Genomic DNA, 19515 nt, shown 5'->3' on the forward strand with positions numbered 1-19515 from the left:
GCCAGATCAAGCTACATGGCCAAACCCAACTTCAAGGGGGCAGGCAGGAGCTATCCTTTTTTTTTTTTTGAGGAAGATTAGCCCTGAGCTAACTGCTGCCAATCCTCCTTTTTTTGCTGAGGAAGACTGGCCCTGAGCTAACATCTGTGCCCATCTTCCTCTACTTTACATGTGGGACGCCTGCCACAGCATGGTGTGCCAAACAGTGCCGTGTCCGCACCCGGGATCCGAACCAGCAAACTCTGGGCTGCCGAAGCGGAATGTGTGCACTTAGCCGCTGTGCCACCGGGCCAGCCCCAGGAGCTATCCTTTTATGTACCCCAAAGGAAAAGCAGTAATACTGGGTGGACTACCCCACACCCGTGAAGACGATGACCTCTGGGAAGAGTACACGGAGCCTCCACCTTAGCTATAGTTATTATTTTAGAAAATATGAAGCAAAAATGTGAAATTTGTTCATTCTAGAAGGAAGCTACAAGGTGTTTCCTCTATTATTCTCCATGTTGTATCTTCTAAACTTTTCAAAACCAGAAGTATAATTTTTTTCTTTCTGACTCTATTTTTTATTTTTATTTATTTTTTTTCCTGCTTTTTCTCCACAAATCCCCCAAGTACATAGTTGTATATTTTAGTTGTGAGTCCCTCTAGTTGTGGCATGTGGGACGCCACCTCAACGTGGCCTAATGAGCAGTGCCATCCGAACCGGCGAAACCCTGGGCTGCCAAAGTGGAGCGTGTGAACCTAACCAATGGGCCACGGGGCCAGCCCCCAGAAGTATAATTTTTAAGGAGAGGATGCAATGGAAGAACATCAGTGTTAAAAAATTATATATATGTGTGTGTCCTTGCTAGGACTGTGTTTCTTTTCACAGTATTCAGGAGAAACACGAGTAAAGGAATTCAGTCACTTTATGTTGCTTTTGGCTGCATGGTGGCGGTCTTTTGGACCTCAGCGACAGCTCGCTGGGCTCTGACCTCGTTTTCAGCACTGTGTGAGCATCTGTGTGTGTGTCTGCCACCCCACCCTGCTGCAAGGGGTCTTCCTGCCATTGTCCTACTTACGTCTGTACTCCCAGCCCTGAATTTGCCACAAAGAAGGTGCCTAGTCAGTGTTTAATGGATGACTCTGAAGTGCTCATTTCTATCTAAATAAAGAGCCATTTCAGGGAAGGAACCAAGTTGTCTCCCCTCTCTGAGCCCTCCTCTGAAACAAGCAATGAATGCTTGTTGAGTGAATGAATGACTGCAGCCCTCCTTCCCCAGCCCTTCAATGGACGCTGAAAACACATGGCCCGTCCCACTCCACCATGAGCCTCCCAAGGGGCTGGCAGAGTCACTTTTTCTGCAGATTCTGCCATGTTTTTATGCCTACATTGAAAAGTCAATGAGTGCGTGTGGCTATAGACTAGAGTGACCAACCACCCGGGACACTCCTGGTTTTACCCCTGAAAGTCCTGTGTCCTGGGGACCCCTCCATCCCAGGCAGACTGGCATGGTTGGTCACCCTATAGCAACTTTCTTCTCTCTGGGCCTCATTTGTTTCTCATTTTCATCTGCGAGAGTTGGATGTGGTCACTGTATATCACATCTAAGATTTCAGGAATGGGCCAGAGGGGAAGAGGTGAGTCAAAGAAGGAAGATAGACTGGAGTTGGGATTTGCTGAGAAATCTTTATTTTTTACGGAGGATGTGGATCGGCAATGCCACCCAGGCCTTGGTCCTAGTTACTTGAAATAATCTGGAAAAAGAGAGGGGAAAAAAACCCAGAATTGTCTAGTTAGGAGCACAGGCTCTGAAGCCATATAGAACTGGGTTCAACTCCCAGTCATGCCACTCGTGAGCTGTGTGACCCTGGGAGAGTGACTTGATCTCTCTGAGCCTCAGTTTCCTCATCTGTGTAACAGGAATAATCATAATACTTACTTCATGGGGTTTTTGATGAAACTATTAGCTAAGGTGCTCCCCCAAGTGCCTGGCACGTGTTGAATCAGTCTATAAATGGTGGCCATGACTGTTTTCGTGGACGTTATTAATCCTCCCTGATCATTTGTTCCCAGATGAGGTTGGCTCTCTCCCTGGGGCCTGAGCATCCCTATCATGGCTCTCACCACACTTCTTTATTGCTCATTTAATCATCTGTCCCCCACGAAGCAGCCCTGTGACTCATCGCTTTATCCTCCCTGACAAGGAAAACCCTAGACCAGAGGAGGCACTTCATAAACACTTGTTGAAATAAGGAAGTTCAACAGTTCAAAGCTCCACCCAGAAGCCTTGGAGGTTCTTGGGGCCACATTGTAGCAGAAAACATCTCCAACATGCCCCCCCCCGAATGTCCCGAAGGGCCCCTCCCCCACTGACCTTCTAGGACGCTCTCAGCCCCTCAGGATCTGCTGTTCTCACCATCCCCCAGCACCTCTCAGAAGAGCCAGCACCTGGAGCCCTCCCTTCCTGCATGTCTCCCTGCTCACCTCCTCGATCCAGTCACTGAAGGCTGAGATTCGTGTGAACACTGTAGGCTTCTTGCGAGTGTTGCAGCCCAAGGCAGATACAAAGCTGGTCACACCGTGGACCTGCCAGGAGCCATCCTCTGCGGGGCAGTTGAGGGGTCCTCCAGAGTCACCCTGGAATGGTCAGAGAACAGTGGGGGCCTGATCCGTGTCTGAGCTTTAAGGAATTGGTTCTGACTTTGAGGATTTCCAGAAACCCCCATATTACTTAACCTCTCTGAGCCTCAGTTTGCTCATTTATGATGGGGAATAGTATCCGTCTTACAGGATCCTGTGAGAATTAAATGAAATGATAGATACGTGCTCTTAGCACAATGCCTAGTAGAGAAGAAGCAATCAATAAGTGGTGGCTCCCGTTATTAATACCACAGTTAATTATTAATATTATTGTTCATACTCACTTATAATACAATGGGAGTATTGTTTAACTATAACTTCAGGACTACAGAGTTGAAGGTGACTTAGAGGTCATACTGTCAATATCCCCTGCCGTGCTGATGGGGAAGCCTGAGGACCCAGCAGGGACAGCGACTTGCCCCAGGTCAAGTCAGTTTGTGAACTGGGACTAGAGTCCAGGTGTCCTGACTCCTAGGCCAGGGCTGCGTGTCTGGACTGTGCTGACTTCCTCCAAGTCCTGCCTGGCCTGGAGGCTGAATGGGACAAGCAGGCAAGATTCCTCCTCCACCTTCCAGGCAGATGGCAGAGATATCCCGGGGCCCCTGCCCAGCTGAGGGGCTGCAGCCCAGAACTGCCTCGGGCAGAGGAGAGCTGACTCACATTGCACCCAGAGCTGGAGTCCCCGCCGGCGCACACCATGGTCTTCTTCACGCTGCTGCCCCACCAGTCCCACCTGGAGCAGTGCTCATAGTCCACCACAGGCAGCAGGGCCTCCTGCAGCTTGTCCGGGAGTGGCCCCCCAGCTGTGGGGATAGAGCGTGCTGAGTCTGGGGTCATGGGGGTGCAGGACTTGGGCCGGGGTCTGGAAGTCAGAGCTGGGAGCCCCAGAGTGGGGTGGGGGGTTTGGGGCAGGCAACTCTTCTAGTCTGATGGGGACTCTCCTCCCACCAGGTTATATGGTCCTGTCTGCTTTGTCCACCAAAACATCCCCAGCACCTGGCACATAGGAGGCACTAAAAATTGTTCAATTGAACACATTCATGTTTGGGAGGATGCAGGGAGAAGGCTGCCCCTGGAGGAGGAATGGGAGAAAATGCAAGGACCAGTGCTGGTGTGGCCCTCAACCTCCAGCCCCCAGGCCCTATCTTCTTGCCACTGTCCCTGTGACCGCTGGAGGGATCAGCACGTACTGTAGAGACGGCCCCAGCCGCTGATGTAGCAGGGCGCCTCATTGGGCAGGATGTCGCTGGCGGGAGGGAGGGAGGCCACCTGGACCGCATCTCCCAGCTGGGCACTGCGCGAGAGCTTGACGAGGGCGATGTCATTGCTGGGGAGAAGGGAGGAGTCATGGGGAGCCTGATCCTCCAGCCAGACTACACCCCATCCCCCAGCTTTTGCTTTAGATATTCCCAGAGGGGATGCTCCAGCTGCTCTTTCTCCCTCCAAATCCCATGCATTCTTACGGCTGAGCAACTTCAGGGAGCCCTCCCGGCCCCTTCGGTCTACACCGACCCTCGGCCTTCAAAAGGGTCCTCAGCTTCTACCCCAGTGGTTCTCACACTTCAGCTGCATCAGAGTCCCTGGAGGGCTTGTTAAAACGCAGGTTGCTGGTCCCTGCCCTAGCATTTCTGATGCAGTGGGTCCGGGTGGCGTCTGAGGAGTCACATTTCTAACAAGTTCCCCGGCGGCGATGCTGCTGCGGCTGGCCTGGGCACCAGGCTCTGAGAACCACTGCTCTTGGCCCTCATCTGCCAGCTCGTCACTCCAGCCTTTTCACCGGGGTCCGATTTTTCTCTCCGCTCACCCAAGGCCCGCGTGAGGACGGTCACCGTCTTGGTCATCAGGCCCCTCACTCCTGCACTCACTTTCAGGGCTTCTGCCCACTTCTTTGACCCTCTCACCAGAAAAATGCTGAGCCACCCAGACCCACAATTTTGCATCTGTTTGAGGGGCTTAAGAAGCCCTGCTTTAGTGTTCTCACCCAGTGATTGCCTCCTTGACCTTCACAACCACCCAGGAAGCCCGGAAGGTCACCCTTGACAAGGGGTCAAAACAAGGCCCAGAGAAAGGCAGTGACTTTTCCAGGCCACACAGCAACTTAGTGCTGGAGCCTGACCCTCAGGCCACTGCTCCTCCTTTTGTCACTGTGCCGGGAACCAGGAAGCTCTGGATGAATGTCTGTCAAATGGAGGAAACTTTGGATTTGAGAGACAGGGTGCCAGAGGAGTCCTAGGTTCTGAAGCCAACCAGCCCAGTGGGCTTGGGGGAGTTCCTGCCCCTCCCTGGGCCCTGCTGCCCCTCTGTTGGGAGAGAGAGGTTTGCTGCAGATGGTTCTTTTTTTTTTTTTTTTTGAGGAAGATTATCCCTGACCTAACTACTGCCAATCCTCCTCTTTTTGCTGAGGAAGACTGGCCCTGAGCTAACATCCATGCCCATCTTCCTCTACTTTATACATGGGACGCCTACCACAGCATGGCCTTTGCCAGGCAGTGCCGTGTCTGCACCCTGGATCTGAACCCGCGAACCCCAGGCCGCCAAGAAGCGGAACGTGCACACTTAAACCACTGCGCCACCGGGCCTGCCCCTGCAGATGGTTCTTAAAGGCTGTGCTGGCTCCGACCCTCAATGTGTGTGACCTGGACCCAGCCCCACTGTCCCTGGGAGTCTCCTCAGAGTCGGCTTTGGGTGAGGGAGGGATGAGTGTAGGAGCCCCTGGGTCACTCACCCACAGGCCACGCAGTTGGAGTTCCAGAGTGGGTGCACAAAGAGGTCCCCAGCATTGATGGGGATCACCTGTTCGGGGCCCTCCTCCTCTGCCCGGTCATACTCGCCCAACACCACCTGGTAGCTCCGGGAGCTCCTGCCAGTAGAAGCGAGGTCAGTTCAGGCTTGATTGGCCTCCCTCCCTCCCCTCCCAGAGTCAACCCCCTCCCTCCCCCCCAGCCTGCCTGGGTCTTACACAAGGACAGGGGCAAGTGAGAGAACTCACGAGATGCAGTGGCCCGCGGTTACGACCCAGTCAGGGGCAATGAGGCTGCCGCCACAGGTGTGGTAGTAGGCTCCCTCCTTCTCATACTGCAGGGAGACCTGGTGGCCAGGAAGGGAGCAGCCTGAGTGGTCTAGGCCCCACAACAAGGGCTGCTACCCGTGGCTGTATAGGTTGCACACTATACAACTCTAGAGGGCATCATTCATGCAGAAAAGAATGATACCCTCTAGAAATCTGCAGTGCCCAACCTACACAACTGCTCATGGCGACCCTGTCCCTTTTCCATTAGGATAACATTCTGACTCTCCAAAGCTGTCCAACCCCCAGCCCCGTGAACTCCCTGGGACTTCAACTTCTCTGCCCTCAGGATATCTCCAAACCTTCTGTCTCTTGAGAGCCCCAAGGCCCTCTGTTCCATCAGGCCCCCAGTTCCTCTGAACGTCAGTTCTTTCAAGGCCTCTTGGGCCCTCTCAGGTCAACCCTCCCTGAGTCCTTTTCCTCTCTCTCATTTCCTAGATTCTGATTTTCAAAAGCTCCCTCCAAACCAAGAATTGGCAAACTATAGCCCGTGGGCTAAATATAAGTTGTTGTATGTAAGATTATTGGACAATAGTCACGCTCATTCGTTTGTATGTCATCTGTGGCCACTTTCATGCTGCAATGGCAGAGTGAAGTCATTGCAATCGAGACCATATGGCCATTTACTCTCTGGTCCTTTACGGAACAAGTTAGCTGGCCCCTGCTGCAGACCAGTGCCATCGATAGAACTTCTGTGATGATGGAAATGTTCTCTGCCTTGGCTGTCCAATATGGTAGCCACTAGCCACATGTGGCTATTGAGCGTTTGGAATATGACCAGCATTGAGCAACTGAATTTTTTTTTTTTTTTTTTTTAAGATTTTATTTTTTCCTTTTTCTCCCCAAAGCCCCCCGGTACATAGTTGTGTATTCTTCGTTGTGGGTCCTTCTAGTTGTGGCATGTGGGACGCTGCCTCAGCGTGGTTCGATGAGCAGTGCCATGTCCGCGCCCAGGATTCGAACCAACGAAACACTGGGCCGCCTGCAGCGGAGCGCGCGAACTTAACCACTCGGCCACGGGGCCAGCCCCAGAGCAACTGAATTTTTAACATTAATTTTAATTAATTTAAATTTCAACAACCACATATGGCTAGCGTTACGGCTGGTGTGTTAGCACAGCGAGTCTGGCCCTCTGTGCCTCCCTCCACTGATCTCTGTCGAGCCTTTCATCCCTCTTTTGCTCTCAGAGCATATAGCCCTGTTGGATAATTCGAGGAGTCTAGAAATGCATCCCCCCAGATCTCCCCACCTAAACACAGTGCCTGAAATTGCATTATCAGTGCACCAACCCCCTGAGCTCAGCACTCCCCTTGCCCCAGATTCACTCCTAACTTGCAAACCGCCCAGTGAGGATGAGAGTTTGAACGGGCAAAACTGCCACAGGAAGCAGATCGTCCAAGGGTCTCCTGGCCTTTGGAAGCTGAAGTGGATACTGGAAGCAAAGCCACGGCGTCAGGACTGGATGCGCGACAGTCAGGGCACGGAGGGCAGAGTCCACGGTGGGAAACAGCGCAGCTGGTTCTGCTCTTACCTGCCAGGGCCAGCTGTAGGGCACCGCGTCCTCGCCGTTGACAACACGCGAGGAGGGTCGCTGGGAAGCTTGGCCAGAGCCTGAGGCTGGAGGAGAGAGTAGAGGTGCCAATCAGCCAGAGTGTCCTCAAAAGGAAAAAATTCTGAGGCACAGTCCTGGCTGTGCCACAAACTGGCACGTGACCCTGTGCAAGCCCCTTTTCCCCTCTGGACCTCGGTAGCCACATATGAACAGTGAGCATCTGGAGCAGAGCAGGGGTTTCCAGAGTCCAGGAATCCAGGGATGGAGATGAAGATGTGGCTTCTGTCTGTGGCAGGACTGAAGGGGTTAATACAATTGGCAGAGTGCCTGGCGCCCATTGAGCCCTGGAGGAGTGACAGCTATCGTCATGAAGACTGGAGGCTTTGGAATAAGACTGCCTGGCTTCAAAATGCAGCTCTGCCTCTTGTTCTAGGGAGGGCTATTTTACCTCTCTGAGGCTCAGTTTCCCCATTGTAAAATGGGGACAATAAGAGTACTGACCTCCTGGGGCTGTTGTGAGGATTATGTGAGCTAATGTAAGAAAAAAATCCTGAGCATTCTGCTTGGCGTAGAGTAAACACTTGAAAAACATTATCTGTTACCATTACTGTCAGTCAAGGGAGGCTGCTTGGAGGAGGCAGCCCTGAGCTGGAATGTAAAATGGCAGAGAGATCAGGAAAAAGCCAGACCACAGGATTAGGAGCGGGGTAGGAGCAGTGTGAGAGGAGAGTTGGAGGGTTAAGCAGAGGAGCAGAAATTCCATCCCAAGCAGTCTAACCAGTGCCCAAGCTCTTCACCACAGACCTTTGCAGCTAGGACTCCCACCACAGCCCTTGGGGCCCTCAGGCTTTCTCCTGCACTGGTCCATCCACAGCTTCCCCTCCGTTCTTCTGCTCCAGCACCAAGGAGAAAGCCCCCACGATCATGCCCCAGGGAAAGCTGAAACCCCTGCTAACCAGGTGTTGGGTTCACAAGACCCAGGGTGGTGGCAGATTTTAAGGGCCCCTGGCCCAGTGCAGCACAGGTTGGGGTCTTACCAAGGGCCACAAATAGGAGGGAACTCAGCAGCCGGAGCATCATGAGTTTTGAGATAGGGAAGGGACACAGATTCTAATATAAGGCAGGAGGCAGGTGGTGGGGGCTGGAACAGGTGGTAGCACACCCGGTCTCCCATAGTCCAAGGCCAAGGCCCCCATCCACTGCAGACTGGGGAGTGACCCGGAGTTTCTTCCAACATGTGGCTGCACAGGTGGCATCAATGGCCGGCTGATAACAGGGGAGGGGGAAGGAGAGGTTACATCAGAACAAGTCAGCCTCTTCCAGGAAAGAACACGGGCACTGGAACTGGTCAGAGCTGGGTTCAAATCCTGCCTCTACCACCTCCAGGCTCTGTGACCTTGGTCACATGGCTCAACTTCTCTGAGCCATAGATCTCTCATCTCTAATGTGGGATTAATATTAATATCCACCTCAATAAAAAAAAGTTTGTTGAGCGCTTTCTCTGTATCAGGCTGTCCATAAATAAGACAGGATCCCAGCTCTCCTGGAGCTTGAGTCTAGTAGGGGAGACAACGACGATCAATAAAAATAATAAAGGCCATTTCTGATTGTGGTGGCAGGTGCTATGGAGAGAAGGAAATGTGGGTGCCTTGGGTAGGAATGGGAAGAACTCGTTCAGATGGGGGCCAGGGAGGGTGACATTTGGGCAGAGGAGGTAGTGTTTGATTGAGTCCTACAGGATATGTGAAAGCCAGCCGTGCGAAACCCTGAAGGGAGAGTGCTCAGCTGGAGAGGATGGCAGGGGCACAGGTCTGGAGGCTGGAATGGGCTTGGCTTGTTCCAGGAGAAGGGGGCCAGGATGGCTGGAGCATAATGGTTAATGTGGAGAGCAGTGGGGACTGAGGTCAAAGCAGAGGTGTCTCCTACAGCTGAATCCTCACGTGACCCAGCAGTTCCACTCCTAGGTCTAGAGCCTCGAGAAAATCTTGCACATGTGCCACAAGAGGCCTAAGAATGTTCCAGCAGCCACGTCATCCATCCTCAATAGCAAAACCCTAGAAACAACTCAAAGGTCCATCAAGGTAAGTGGATGAACATATGCAGTATATTCATAGGATGGAATATTATTCAGTAGTCAAAAAGAATGAATCACAGTGATGTGCCACAATGTAGATCGTTCCTAGGAATGTAAATTAAGAAAAAAATCCTAGAAGATTAAATGCAATTTAGGGGCTGCCCCCGTGGCAGAGAGGTTAAATTCGCGAGCTCTGCTGCGGCGGCCCAGTGTTTCATCGGCTCAAATCCTGGACACAGACATGGCACCGCTCATCAAGCCATGCTGAGGCAGCATCCCACATGCCACAACTAGAAGGACCCACAACTAAAATACACAACTATGTACCAGGAGGCTTTGGGGAGAAAAGGGAAAAAAATAAAATCTTTAAAAAAAAATGAAATAAATGCAGTTTCATACTCTTTTTATAGAATTAAAAACAACTGAAATTTTTAAATATACTTTTTTTTTTTTAGGAAGATTAGCCCTGAGCTAACTGCTGCCACCAATCCTCCTCTTTTTGCTGAGGAAGACTGGCCCTGAGCTAACATCTGTGCCCATCTTCCTCCACTTTCTATGTGGGATGCCTACCACAGCATGGCTTGTCAAGTGGTGCCGTGTCCGCACCTGGGATCCGAACCGGCGAACCCTGGGCGGCCAAAGCAGAACGTGTGCATTTAACCGCTGTGCCACCGGGCCAGCCCCTAAATATACTTTGTAATGAATAGAAATAGGTGAATAAAACTGTATAAAAAGGCAGGTAAATGCAAGATGGACATAGGATTCTGGATGATGGTTGGCTCGAGTCTGGGGTGGGGACGAAGAGGACAGGTTAAATGTTGCTCCGGGTTCTAGTTTTGTTCTGGCTTTACTGAAGGTTAATTGACAGACAGCAAAATTCACCAGTTTTACTTGTAAAATTAATGTTTTGACAAACACGTACAGTCGTGTAACCACTATCACAATCATGATAAAGAACATTGTAATAACCCCAAAAACTTCCCTCCTGCCTAGTCACTTTCATTCCCCCTCCACACCTGGCCCTCGGCAACCAGTGATCTGCTTTCTGTCGTATGGTCTTGCCTTTTCTAGAATCTTCATATACAAGCGGACGTGTACGGTATGCCTCTTTTGTTTCTGAGCAATTTTCATTCAGCGTAATACTTTTGAGATTCATCCACACTGTTACGGTAGACGTGGCTTTGAATAACTACATTATTTAAAATAACTATGTGTCTAACTAAAGAAAAGTGGCCCATGAGTGGACTAATGACCTGAAACAGTAAGAGTATGTCACAGACTGAGGATTACAATTAATCCAATGCTGTTCCCTGAAATCCAAATTGAGAAAGAGAGAGACTAAGAAAAAGCAGGGGTTGGGGGGCAGACCCTGTAGGGCTCTCTGCAGGTCAGGTAATGAGGAGCTGGGTCTTTAAGCACAGAGAGAAAGCCGTGGTGGTGGGGGGTGAGGAAGTAGAAGGACCTGGGATCTCACTTATACTTTCAAAAACCCTCTTCCTGGGAGCTGTGTGAAGGATTTTGGGGTGAGAGTGAGGGGGGCCAGCTGGAGCTATTTTGGGGGTGCAGCAAAGCTCGTGTTACTGACTCAGTGTCCAGCCCTCCTTTGGGCTCCTACATTTTGGAAGCACAGAGGAGGGCAATGGTCAGCCGCTTGCAATGGCTCCCTGATGGAAGGGCAGACATCAGGGACAGGTTTTGTATCAGGAGGGTACCTGCTCCCACCACACGCACAGCAATGTGTGCACCCCCAATAGCCTGGACCTGTGGAAAGTGTGGACACAACGGAAGCAGCTGCGAAAATCCTTCAAACTGTGTTAAAAATAGCCGTGCCCTCCCTACATCCTGTTCCCCATGGGCCTGGACATGTTTGTTTGCTCAGCTTTGAAGCTCAGAGCCATTTCCCAGACCCTGAGCTGAGGGAGAAAGAGGGAGGGACTGAGGAGGTGGCTGGAGAGTGGAAGGGGCAGGTCACACAGTCCCAGATTCCAGTGCGGAATGTCTGAAAGACAGGGCCTAAGAGATGATCCGAACTGTCTCTTCTATCTGACAGATGGGGAAATTAAGACCCAGAGACCAGCAAGGATTGGCTGAAGGCCCCCTGCGTGGCGCTGCCTGTCCTGACAGGCAGGTGCCCCGCGTGTGGGGAAGGCCCACCCTCCCTCCCCCAGCTTCACACAACAAGCCTCCTCAGCCTTTATCCAGTGGCCTTGAGCAGGTCTCAGCCTCTCTGAGGGCTCTGCAGACAGACACGCGGTGACCCTGGCCTCTGCCGGGTCCCAAGGGAGATGGACCCTCAGGGACGACTCTCCCATCACAATCCCTATCGGGTCATCTTACCCTCCAGGCCTCGTGGACACCCTGTCAGCTGCACTGCCGTGTCACCCTCTGGGGGATTTCTGGCCTCAGAGCACCTGGAGCAAAATCCCTACAGATGAACCTCCCGTCGACCCCCAGGAAGAGGGAGCTGGCCTGGGAAGTGCAGGGGCCAGATCTTCAGTAGGTCTCAGCCTAAAGCAAAGCAGGTCACGGCCTGAACGAGAAGGTGGAGGTCCAGGCGGCAGGAAAGTATGGGGAATTGAGAGGCGGGTCTGGGGGTGGGGCACTGGGAAGCCTTTTTCTTGGGAGGCCGTTCTGTTATTTCTCGTTCCCACCTGATGGAACCCTCGGCCAGGACAAAGCTTTCTTTTATTCATCTGTGAATTTCCAATGCCTGGAAGGGGCCTGGCACATAGTAGGTACACAATAATACACACATGATGTTAAAGAGGCAACAAATGAAGGAGGGAAGCTAAAGGACTCTCCCGATGCCTGACTCTCCCTGCCCTGAAAGTACAGCTGAGCCTGACAGGCACGCAGGGCACATCTTCAGGTCGTCCCCTCGGGTGTCCCGGAGAAGCCTGGCAGCAGGGCGTGGCTGGATAGTGGTTCTGAACAGTAGCATTCTGGAGGATGTTCATAGATGTTCCGGGACAAAAGGACCCATGAGAATGGAGCTCCGCTAGGCAGGGGTTTTATCTGCCTTGTTCACAGCTATGGGCTCAGCTCTCAGAACAGAGCCCAGTGGGCACTTGGTAAAGAATCAAAGGTCCAATGGACTAGGAAATATATGATCAAACCAAGTTCAAATGGTTCTTTTCTGCAGGACTTCTCAGAGCCTTTCAGGGACCAACGTTCACTGGGAATCACACACCGTGATCTTAAGTCCAGGACTCTCCAGTGCCTCATTGCCCTGTAATGAGGGGCAGCCCGGCCTCAGGGATAGGAAAGGAGGCCCTGGGTCAGGCAAGGGCCCCATCTGCCCTGCAGTGGCACCAAGAAGCCACTGAGGGGACCCGGGACAGGGACAGCATGCAGGTGCCTCTTGCCTCAAGGAAGAAATGTTGGGCAATGGCGCCAGGGAGGGGTGGGGGCAGGGACAGCCTTCTTGCCACAGCCAGGGCCATGCCTTTCTGGGGCTGAGCAGGGGTTGGCGGGGAGCCCCCGGCTGCTGGGGGGATGGTGGTGAAGGAGGCGCTGGAGGTGTGACTCTCCTCCCCCTCCCCCTGCTCTTATTCCACTGCCTTCCTGGCACATACATATTCAGCAGATATTTATCAAACACCTAGTAGATTCCAGGCACTGTCCTGGTCACTAGGGGTCCTTCTGCAGAGGTGACAGACAAACCCTCCCGAGCTCACAGCCAGCAGGGGGAGTGTCACAACAAGAACTGGGTGTCAGTCTGCTGGATTCTCTCCATCTGCACTCCACCAGTCCCACCTGCCCTGTTGGCCGACCTGATGGACAGCATCGGTGGGCTCCTCTGTCCTCTGGGTTTGGCTCGCTCAATAGAAGGTGCCAGCAGGAGACTGGAGGAGAGGAAGAGAGAGCGGGTGGGGGACCTATTCCCCAGTGGCCTCCCTGCCAGGCCTTGGGTTTGCAATGGCTGCATTCCGCCTGGCTCCTATCGGGTGGCCTTGTCCTTTTCCCACAGCTCTTATCTCTGGGCTGTTAGCTGTGTCCTCCCCTTGCCCCTTCAGGCCAGGGGTGGTGTCAGCGCCCCACTGCTGATAGCCTTGAGACGTTTCATCATCCCGTGCTGGTTTCTCCAATCCTGTCTGCACTTTTCTTAAATGTTCCTCAACAACCACGCATAAACTAAGATAGAAATTTACTTCCCTCTAACTTCAAAGTCCAGGCTGGCATTGCAGCCTTGCCCCGTGAGGTCATCTGCTCTCTCCGTCTCGTGGCTCCTCCTCCCCGGGGTGCGCCCTCATCCACAAGGCACGTGTTATGGGTGCAATTGTGTCCCTCTCCTAATTCCTATGTTGCAGTCCTAACCCCAGTACCTCAGAATGTGACCTTATTTGGACATGGGGTTCTTGCAGATGTAATTAGTTAAGATGAGGTCATTAGGGTGGGCCCTACTCCAATATGACTGGTGTCCTTACAAAAAGGGGAAATTCTGACACAGAGAGACACACACGTAAAGGGAAGCGAGCCTTCTGCAGGCCAAGGAGAGGGGCCTGGAACAGATCCTTCCTCATAGAGAAGGAACCAGCCCTGTTGACACCTCGATTTCAGACTCCCAGCCTCTAGAACTGGGAGAGGACACATTTCTGCTGTCTAAGCTACCCAGATTGTGGCCCCAGGAATCTAATGCAGCATCGAACACTTCCTACGCCACACCCACGTTCCAGACAGAGAAAGGGAGAGGCAAGCGCGTACTCCATCTTTAACCGCCCAACCTGGGATCTGCGTACATCTCTCCTGACCATGCTGGGAAATCAGCACGTGGCCTCCCTCCCCTGCTGCCTGGGACCTGGGGAAATGCCCTGCGCCCGAGGAACACAGCTCTCACCAGGGTAGAAAGGGAAGATGGATACTGGGCGCAGCTACAGGTCTCTGGGACCAAATGCCACAAATGTCCCCAGATGCACACAGCAGGAAGCCCTAAGATAAACAGTTAGGAAGCTTATCACCTCACAGAACTTGACTTCAAGTCCAAAGATGGGGGGGGCCACAGGGGAGGGCACCAGGCTTCAGCATCTCTTCCCTGCTGTTCCCATGGCCCCGCCCTGCACAGGCTGCGGCTGGCTTCCTCCTCAGGGCTCCTGACTGCCTGTGTCGGCCAGTCAAGCCAGAAAACAGAAATCTCTCTTCGAAATGGAGGGAATTTAATCCAGGGAATTGGTTCCCCAGGTGTGGAAAGTGCTGAGCGACAGCAGGGAAGGTGGAGGAACACAAAGGTCAGCCCCAGCTGCCTCCCAGGCTGGAGGGACAGAGGGAGGATGAGTTCAGGGCGCCCAGGCCCGTCCACTGGGAGCCACAGAGGAGGTGAAGGGAGAGAAATACTCTGGTTTCTCTCTTCCTCCCACCCTCCAATCTCCCGCCAGTGCCTCCCATTGGCTGAACCCAGCTGGAAACCAGCTGTCACCGGCTTCTGGGAAATCCAGCCTGCAGGAGTCAATCTCCCCACCCCCCTGCCCAACCAGGATACAGTGAGGAGTAAACCTGAGGAGGTTCAGTGGGAGGCAAGGGGAGAAATGGGACTGGAGACCTCTGCAGGGCAGGTGCCTCAGAGCAACAGGGGGCCTTTGAAGGGTTTTCAACAAGAGAATGACTTGAGCCAATGTACTTTTCAAACTCTCTCTCTGACTGCCGAGTGGAAAATAATTTAAAGAGGAAGAAGCATACCAACGGGGAGACCAGCTGGGATTCTATAGAAGTCGTCCAGGTAACCAGGGTGAAGGCAGTGGAGAAGCAGATGGGCTGAGGACGAGGGAGGTGCTCGAGAAAGATGGAGCCTGGAACCGCCAGGAAACCACGCTGGACATGCACAGACGTGCCAGGCCAACCCAATTCTGTGTCCTGGATACACGGCCACTACGTGGGGCGCTGCTGAGTCTGTGTGTGTGTTTGTGCGTGCATGCACACAGTGGCTGTGTATGCACCCCACCCCATGTGCACTGAGCGGCTGCCCGCTGTGTGTGAGTCCCCGCGTGGCAGCCATGGGAGTGCATGTTCTTAGAAGGCTCTCAGCCACAAGAACAGACAACTCCATTAAAAGAGACTTAAGTGGTGGCGGTTTTCTCACCTAACCAGAGGCAGAAGGGAGGACTCATCGGCACAGTGATGCCAGCTTGGACCCAGGCTCTTGCCATCTTTGTGCTCTGCCAGCCTCAGTGCATTGGCCTCTCCTCCTGGGCTGCCTCCTTCACCGTCCTGGGAGCAGACCTGGAGATGATTTGAGTGCAGGTAGCTTATTTGGGAGGTGATCCCAAGGAGCACATGCAGGGGAGCAGGGAGGTGAGACAGGGAAGGGAAGGAAGCCAAGATGGGGTGCGCTAATGGACGACTGGGGCTCCATCCACTAGGGAACTCTGGGAGCAGATGCCTCTGAGTTGCCCCGTCTACGTGTGAGCAGGCTGCATGTGTGTCTTCCTGGACACATTCCCTGAGAACACCTAATGTACACAGGTTAGGATTACTCACATGCACGTCTCCATCATGCCGGGGGCGTGGTATGTGAGCACACGCTCAGAATTTGCATCCTGGCTCCCCCAGTACACCCACACACACACCAAAGCACACACACGTGGGACTCACATGCACACTGCAGAGCACACACATGCAGGGCTCATATGCACACTGCAGAGCACACACACATAGGACTCACACACTGCAGAGCACACACACGCAGAGCTCACATGCACACTGCAGAACACACACCTCCTCCCCATAAAACAAACAAACATCTCAGTCTTAGTCTGTTAGGGACTCTATAACAAAATGCCGTGGACTCAGTGGCTCAAACAGCAAACATTATTTCTCTCAGCTCTGGAGGCTGGGAAGTCCAGGATCAAGGTGCCGGCAGAGTCGCTGTCCTGGTTTGCAGAAGGCCGTCTTCTCGTTGTATCCTCGTGTGGCCAAGAGCAGAGGGCAGGGACACAAGCTCCCCTGTCTGTTCTTAGATGGGCACCAGTCCCATTCATGAGGGCTCCACCCGTGTGGCCTCACGACCTCTCAAAGGCCCCGCCTTCCAATATCATCACCTTGGGGGTTAGGATTTCAACATATCAATTTGGGGAACCACAAATATTTAATCCATAACAACCTCTCACTGCTTCTTACGCTGACCTTTGGCTTGGGCCTGGCAGAGGCTGGAGTGTTAAATATTTCTGACAAGAACGTCACCTTAGGAACCCCGCCTATGGGGAATCACTGGCAGAGGTTGCCTCGCAGGCACGGTGACGCGAGGCAACTGGAGCAGCCCCTTCTGGAGTTCACCAGGACGTTCCAACCCAGGATGCAATCTCTCAAATTACCAGCAGGGGGTGCCAGAGAGCCGCAACTGTCTTGTTCAGGTTTTTGGTGTTTTTTTTTCTCCTAGCAGGTTGCCTGGTTTGTGTAAGGGTGTGTCTCTAGGCATGTCTGAAGGAGAGGACAGGTCTCAAGGATTCCTCATGGAAGTTTAGCTGAGTGTGACGGGCGTGCTCACCAATTCTAGGCACTGCCTCACCCAGGCTCCAATGCCCTGACACAGCACTGGTGCTCAGTTCATGTTAGATGAGTGGTGGATAAATGGATGGGTGGGTGGACGGATGGGTGATTAGGAGAATAAAGAGAGAGAAACTGACTCAAGAGAAAAAAAGGTGAAAAGAGAAGAATGGGGAGAAGGATGGAGAGCAGCCTGATCAGGGTGGAATCAGGGGAAAAGAGAACTGCAAGGAAGGCACATGGCAGGCAGGAGTCCAGGATGGTGGGTGAAGGGGCGCGGTGCTGTTCCCCAGCCTCGTGCCCTGACGGAAGTGTCTCTTCTCCCGGATGCTGCCCGCCACTGCCGCAGCAATGCTCCCCATCTTTCCAGGCAAGTTGGGATTGGCGCCTTCTTCAGGAAGGCCTCCCTGAGCCCAGAGTTGGGGTCAGTCCCTCTTGCCTTTCTGCTCCCACACCTCTGGCAGATGCTGCTGGGGCCCCTCTGTTCTGGCTAAAATATGGGCAGTGGAGGCAGACAGACCCAGGTTCTTTTTTTTGGGTTTTTTTTTAAGATTTTTAAAAATTTTTCCTTTTTCTCCCAAAGCCACCTGCTACATAGTTGTGTGTGTGTTTTTTTTTTTTTTTTTTTTAGTTGTGGGTCCTTCTAGTTGTGGCATGTGGGATTCCGTCTCAGCATGGCCTGGTGAGTGGTGCCATGTCTGCGCCCAGGATTCGAACCAGCGAAACCCTGGGCCACCGAAGCAGAGCACAGGAACTTAACCACTTGGCCACGTGGCTGGCCCCCCCGGTTTGGTTTGAATTCAAGCTCAACTATTGTATGACCTTGGCCAAGAGACCTAACCTGTCTGCACCTCAGTTTCTTCAACTGGGGTAACCCCAGTGGCCCCTCACAGGGCTTCTGTGAGAATGTGAGCAGGGCGCAGGGCTTGGCCCACAGAAAGCTCTGAACGGGAGGTGGCAGTTGTTACTCCTGCATTCCAGAGAGTCCCAACCTAAAGTGGTCTGTCCCCTCGGCAAGCTGTTTGCCTTGATTTGGGTTCAGGAAATACTGTCATCAAAATGGATAGTGAACACCACTCGTCAACACACATAAGCTCCCTGAAAACTCTCATCTTTGCTTAATTCATTTTTTGACGTGTACAAGAATATTTATCTCAGTGTTGCTTGAAATAACAAAATGTAACTGGAAACAACCTAAATGTGTATCGGCGGGAGAGTGGATGAATTGTGGTATATTTGTAGAATGCAATACTAGATAGTGAAAATGATTGAACTTGAGCTACGTGTATTGACATGGAGAGATCTCAAAAGTGTTTCATTGAGTGAAGAAGCAAATTACAGAATAATACATTCAGAATAATCCCATAATATATAACATTTCAAAGCATGAAAATCAATGTTATGCCATACGGTAATGTGTAGGAATAGGATAAACTTGGTAGCAAAGATCATCAGAGATCAGGATGATGACACCCTTCAAGGAGTAGGGAGTGGGGCTGACAAGGGCCTCATGTGGCTTCGACTCTATCTATAAGCTTAATTTATTTTTGAGTTCCTTGCATATGGTGTGAGACCTTCTCTGTTTGGATCTCCACAACAACACTGAGTGTGAATATGATGAAGAAACTGAGGTTCAGGGAGGCAAGATAAAGTGCCCATGCTTAGGCAGCCTCTGAGCGACAGAGGTAGGAATCGAACCCAGGTTTCCCGACCCCAGCCACCCTCCTTGTGCAAGCAGGCTGCTCATGTTTACTGAACTGCTGGCAGTGGTCTCAGGGACCAAGAAGGTGTCAAGGAGCCGGGGCAGAGCAGCTGAGCTCTGCCAGGCTGGGCGAGGAAGGCGAGGTCTGGACCCCTGGGGTTCAGGGCTCAGCCCAGGCCTGGAGGGGGCTTAGGCCCAAGCCACACCCATGGGATGTTTCCTGCCTTCCAGTCTGTTTCCTGGCGCTCTCCCGGCTTGGACAGGGTCTCTGTGGCAGTGACTGGAGGCCTCCAAGCTGGCTCTCCTGTTCCCGCAGCCTCTCTCACCTCCCAGTCCAGCATGGGCATCCCGGGGATACAGGCAGGAGGACGGACACAGAGTGAGCTCCGGTCCTGAGGAGACCCCAGGCTTCCTGACTGGGGACCTCAGCCACAGACTCCAAACCCTTCAGGGACAGAAGTGTTCCTGTCATTCGTTCTGTCCTCCTTCCTTCATTCAGAGAACCCACTGAGTCCCAGGGCCTGAGCGGGGCCCTGGGGAGACAGGGCTGAGAAGACCCTCCTGCCCTCCAGGGCCTCGGGGTCTGCTCGGGGGGTCACACGTGTCCACAGATAAGCACCTACTGGAAATTCAATACATGTTTGGACTGAAGTAGATGAAAACTACCCAATAAAATGTCAGCACTGACAGGGCTGCTGGAGACCAGCCTGTGTGGCCCAGGGGAGGCTGTGACTTGCTCGGTTCCAGAGCGGTCCGATGGCACGACAGAAACCAGGACCGGAACTCCACACTCAGTCCGGGGCTCTTTCGACTGCGGCCCATCTCTGCTTTTTTAAAGTTGATGGTTGTGAAGTATTTCAAGCATATAGAAAAGTTTAAAGAGTAGTACCGCGCCCCTTGGGGACCCACCACCAGGCTTTGTCATGTCTTCCCCGTGGTCGCCGGCGCCTCCCCTGCCGGCCTGAATCAGCTGCTCTCCTTGCTAACTGGGACGTGTTTCTTTCATGGGCTCCATGTAAGA

The 19515-nt window shown here is 52.8% G+C and overlaps 1 protein-coding gene across 1 annotated transcript; it reads right to left on the reverse strand.

Moving 5' to 3' along the window:
* Window positions 1-1649: 1649 nt before the first annotated feature.
* On the reverse strand, window positions 1650-8345 carry LOC106840005 (chymotrypsin-like elastase family member 3B). Its single transcript, XM_070510735.1, has 8 exons — window positions 8280-8345; window positions 7222-7307; window positions 5613-5710; window positions 5349-5483; window positions 3814-3950; window positions 3284-3426; window positions 2468-2620; window positions 1650-1737 (listed from the first exon to the last, which is right to left on the reverse strand). Exons 1-8 carry the CDS (start codon window positions 8320-8322, stop codon window positions 1720-1722), a joined length of 813 nt encoding a protein of 270 aa, XP_070366836.1. The 5' UTR covers window positions 8323-8345; the 3' UTR covers window positions 1650-1719.
* Window positions 8346-19515: the final 11170 nt, after the last annotated feature.

The sequence above is a fragment of the Equus asinus genome, chromosome 5 (assembly GCF_041296235.1).
Source record: "Equus asinus isolate D_3611 breed Donkey chromosome 5, EquAss-T2T_v2, whole genome shotgun sequence".
Lineage (NCBI taxonomy): Eukaryota > Metazoa > Chordata > Mammalia > Perissodactyla > Equidae > Equus > Equus asinus.

Coding starts and splice junctions, on each gene's coding strand:
- LOC106840005 (XM_070510735.1), bottom strand. CDS start 8,322: ATGATGCTCCGGCTGCTGAGTTCCCTCCTATTTGTGGCCCTTG. Junction 5,711..7,221: donor CCTACAGCTGGCCCTGGCAG/GTAAGAGCAGAA, acceptor CCTGGCCACCAG/GTCTCCCTGCAGTATGAGAA. Junction 2,621..3,283: donor ACTCCAGCTCTGGGTGCAAT/GTGAGTCAGCTC, acceptor TGACCATTCCAG/GGTGACTCTGGAGGACCCCT.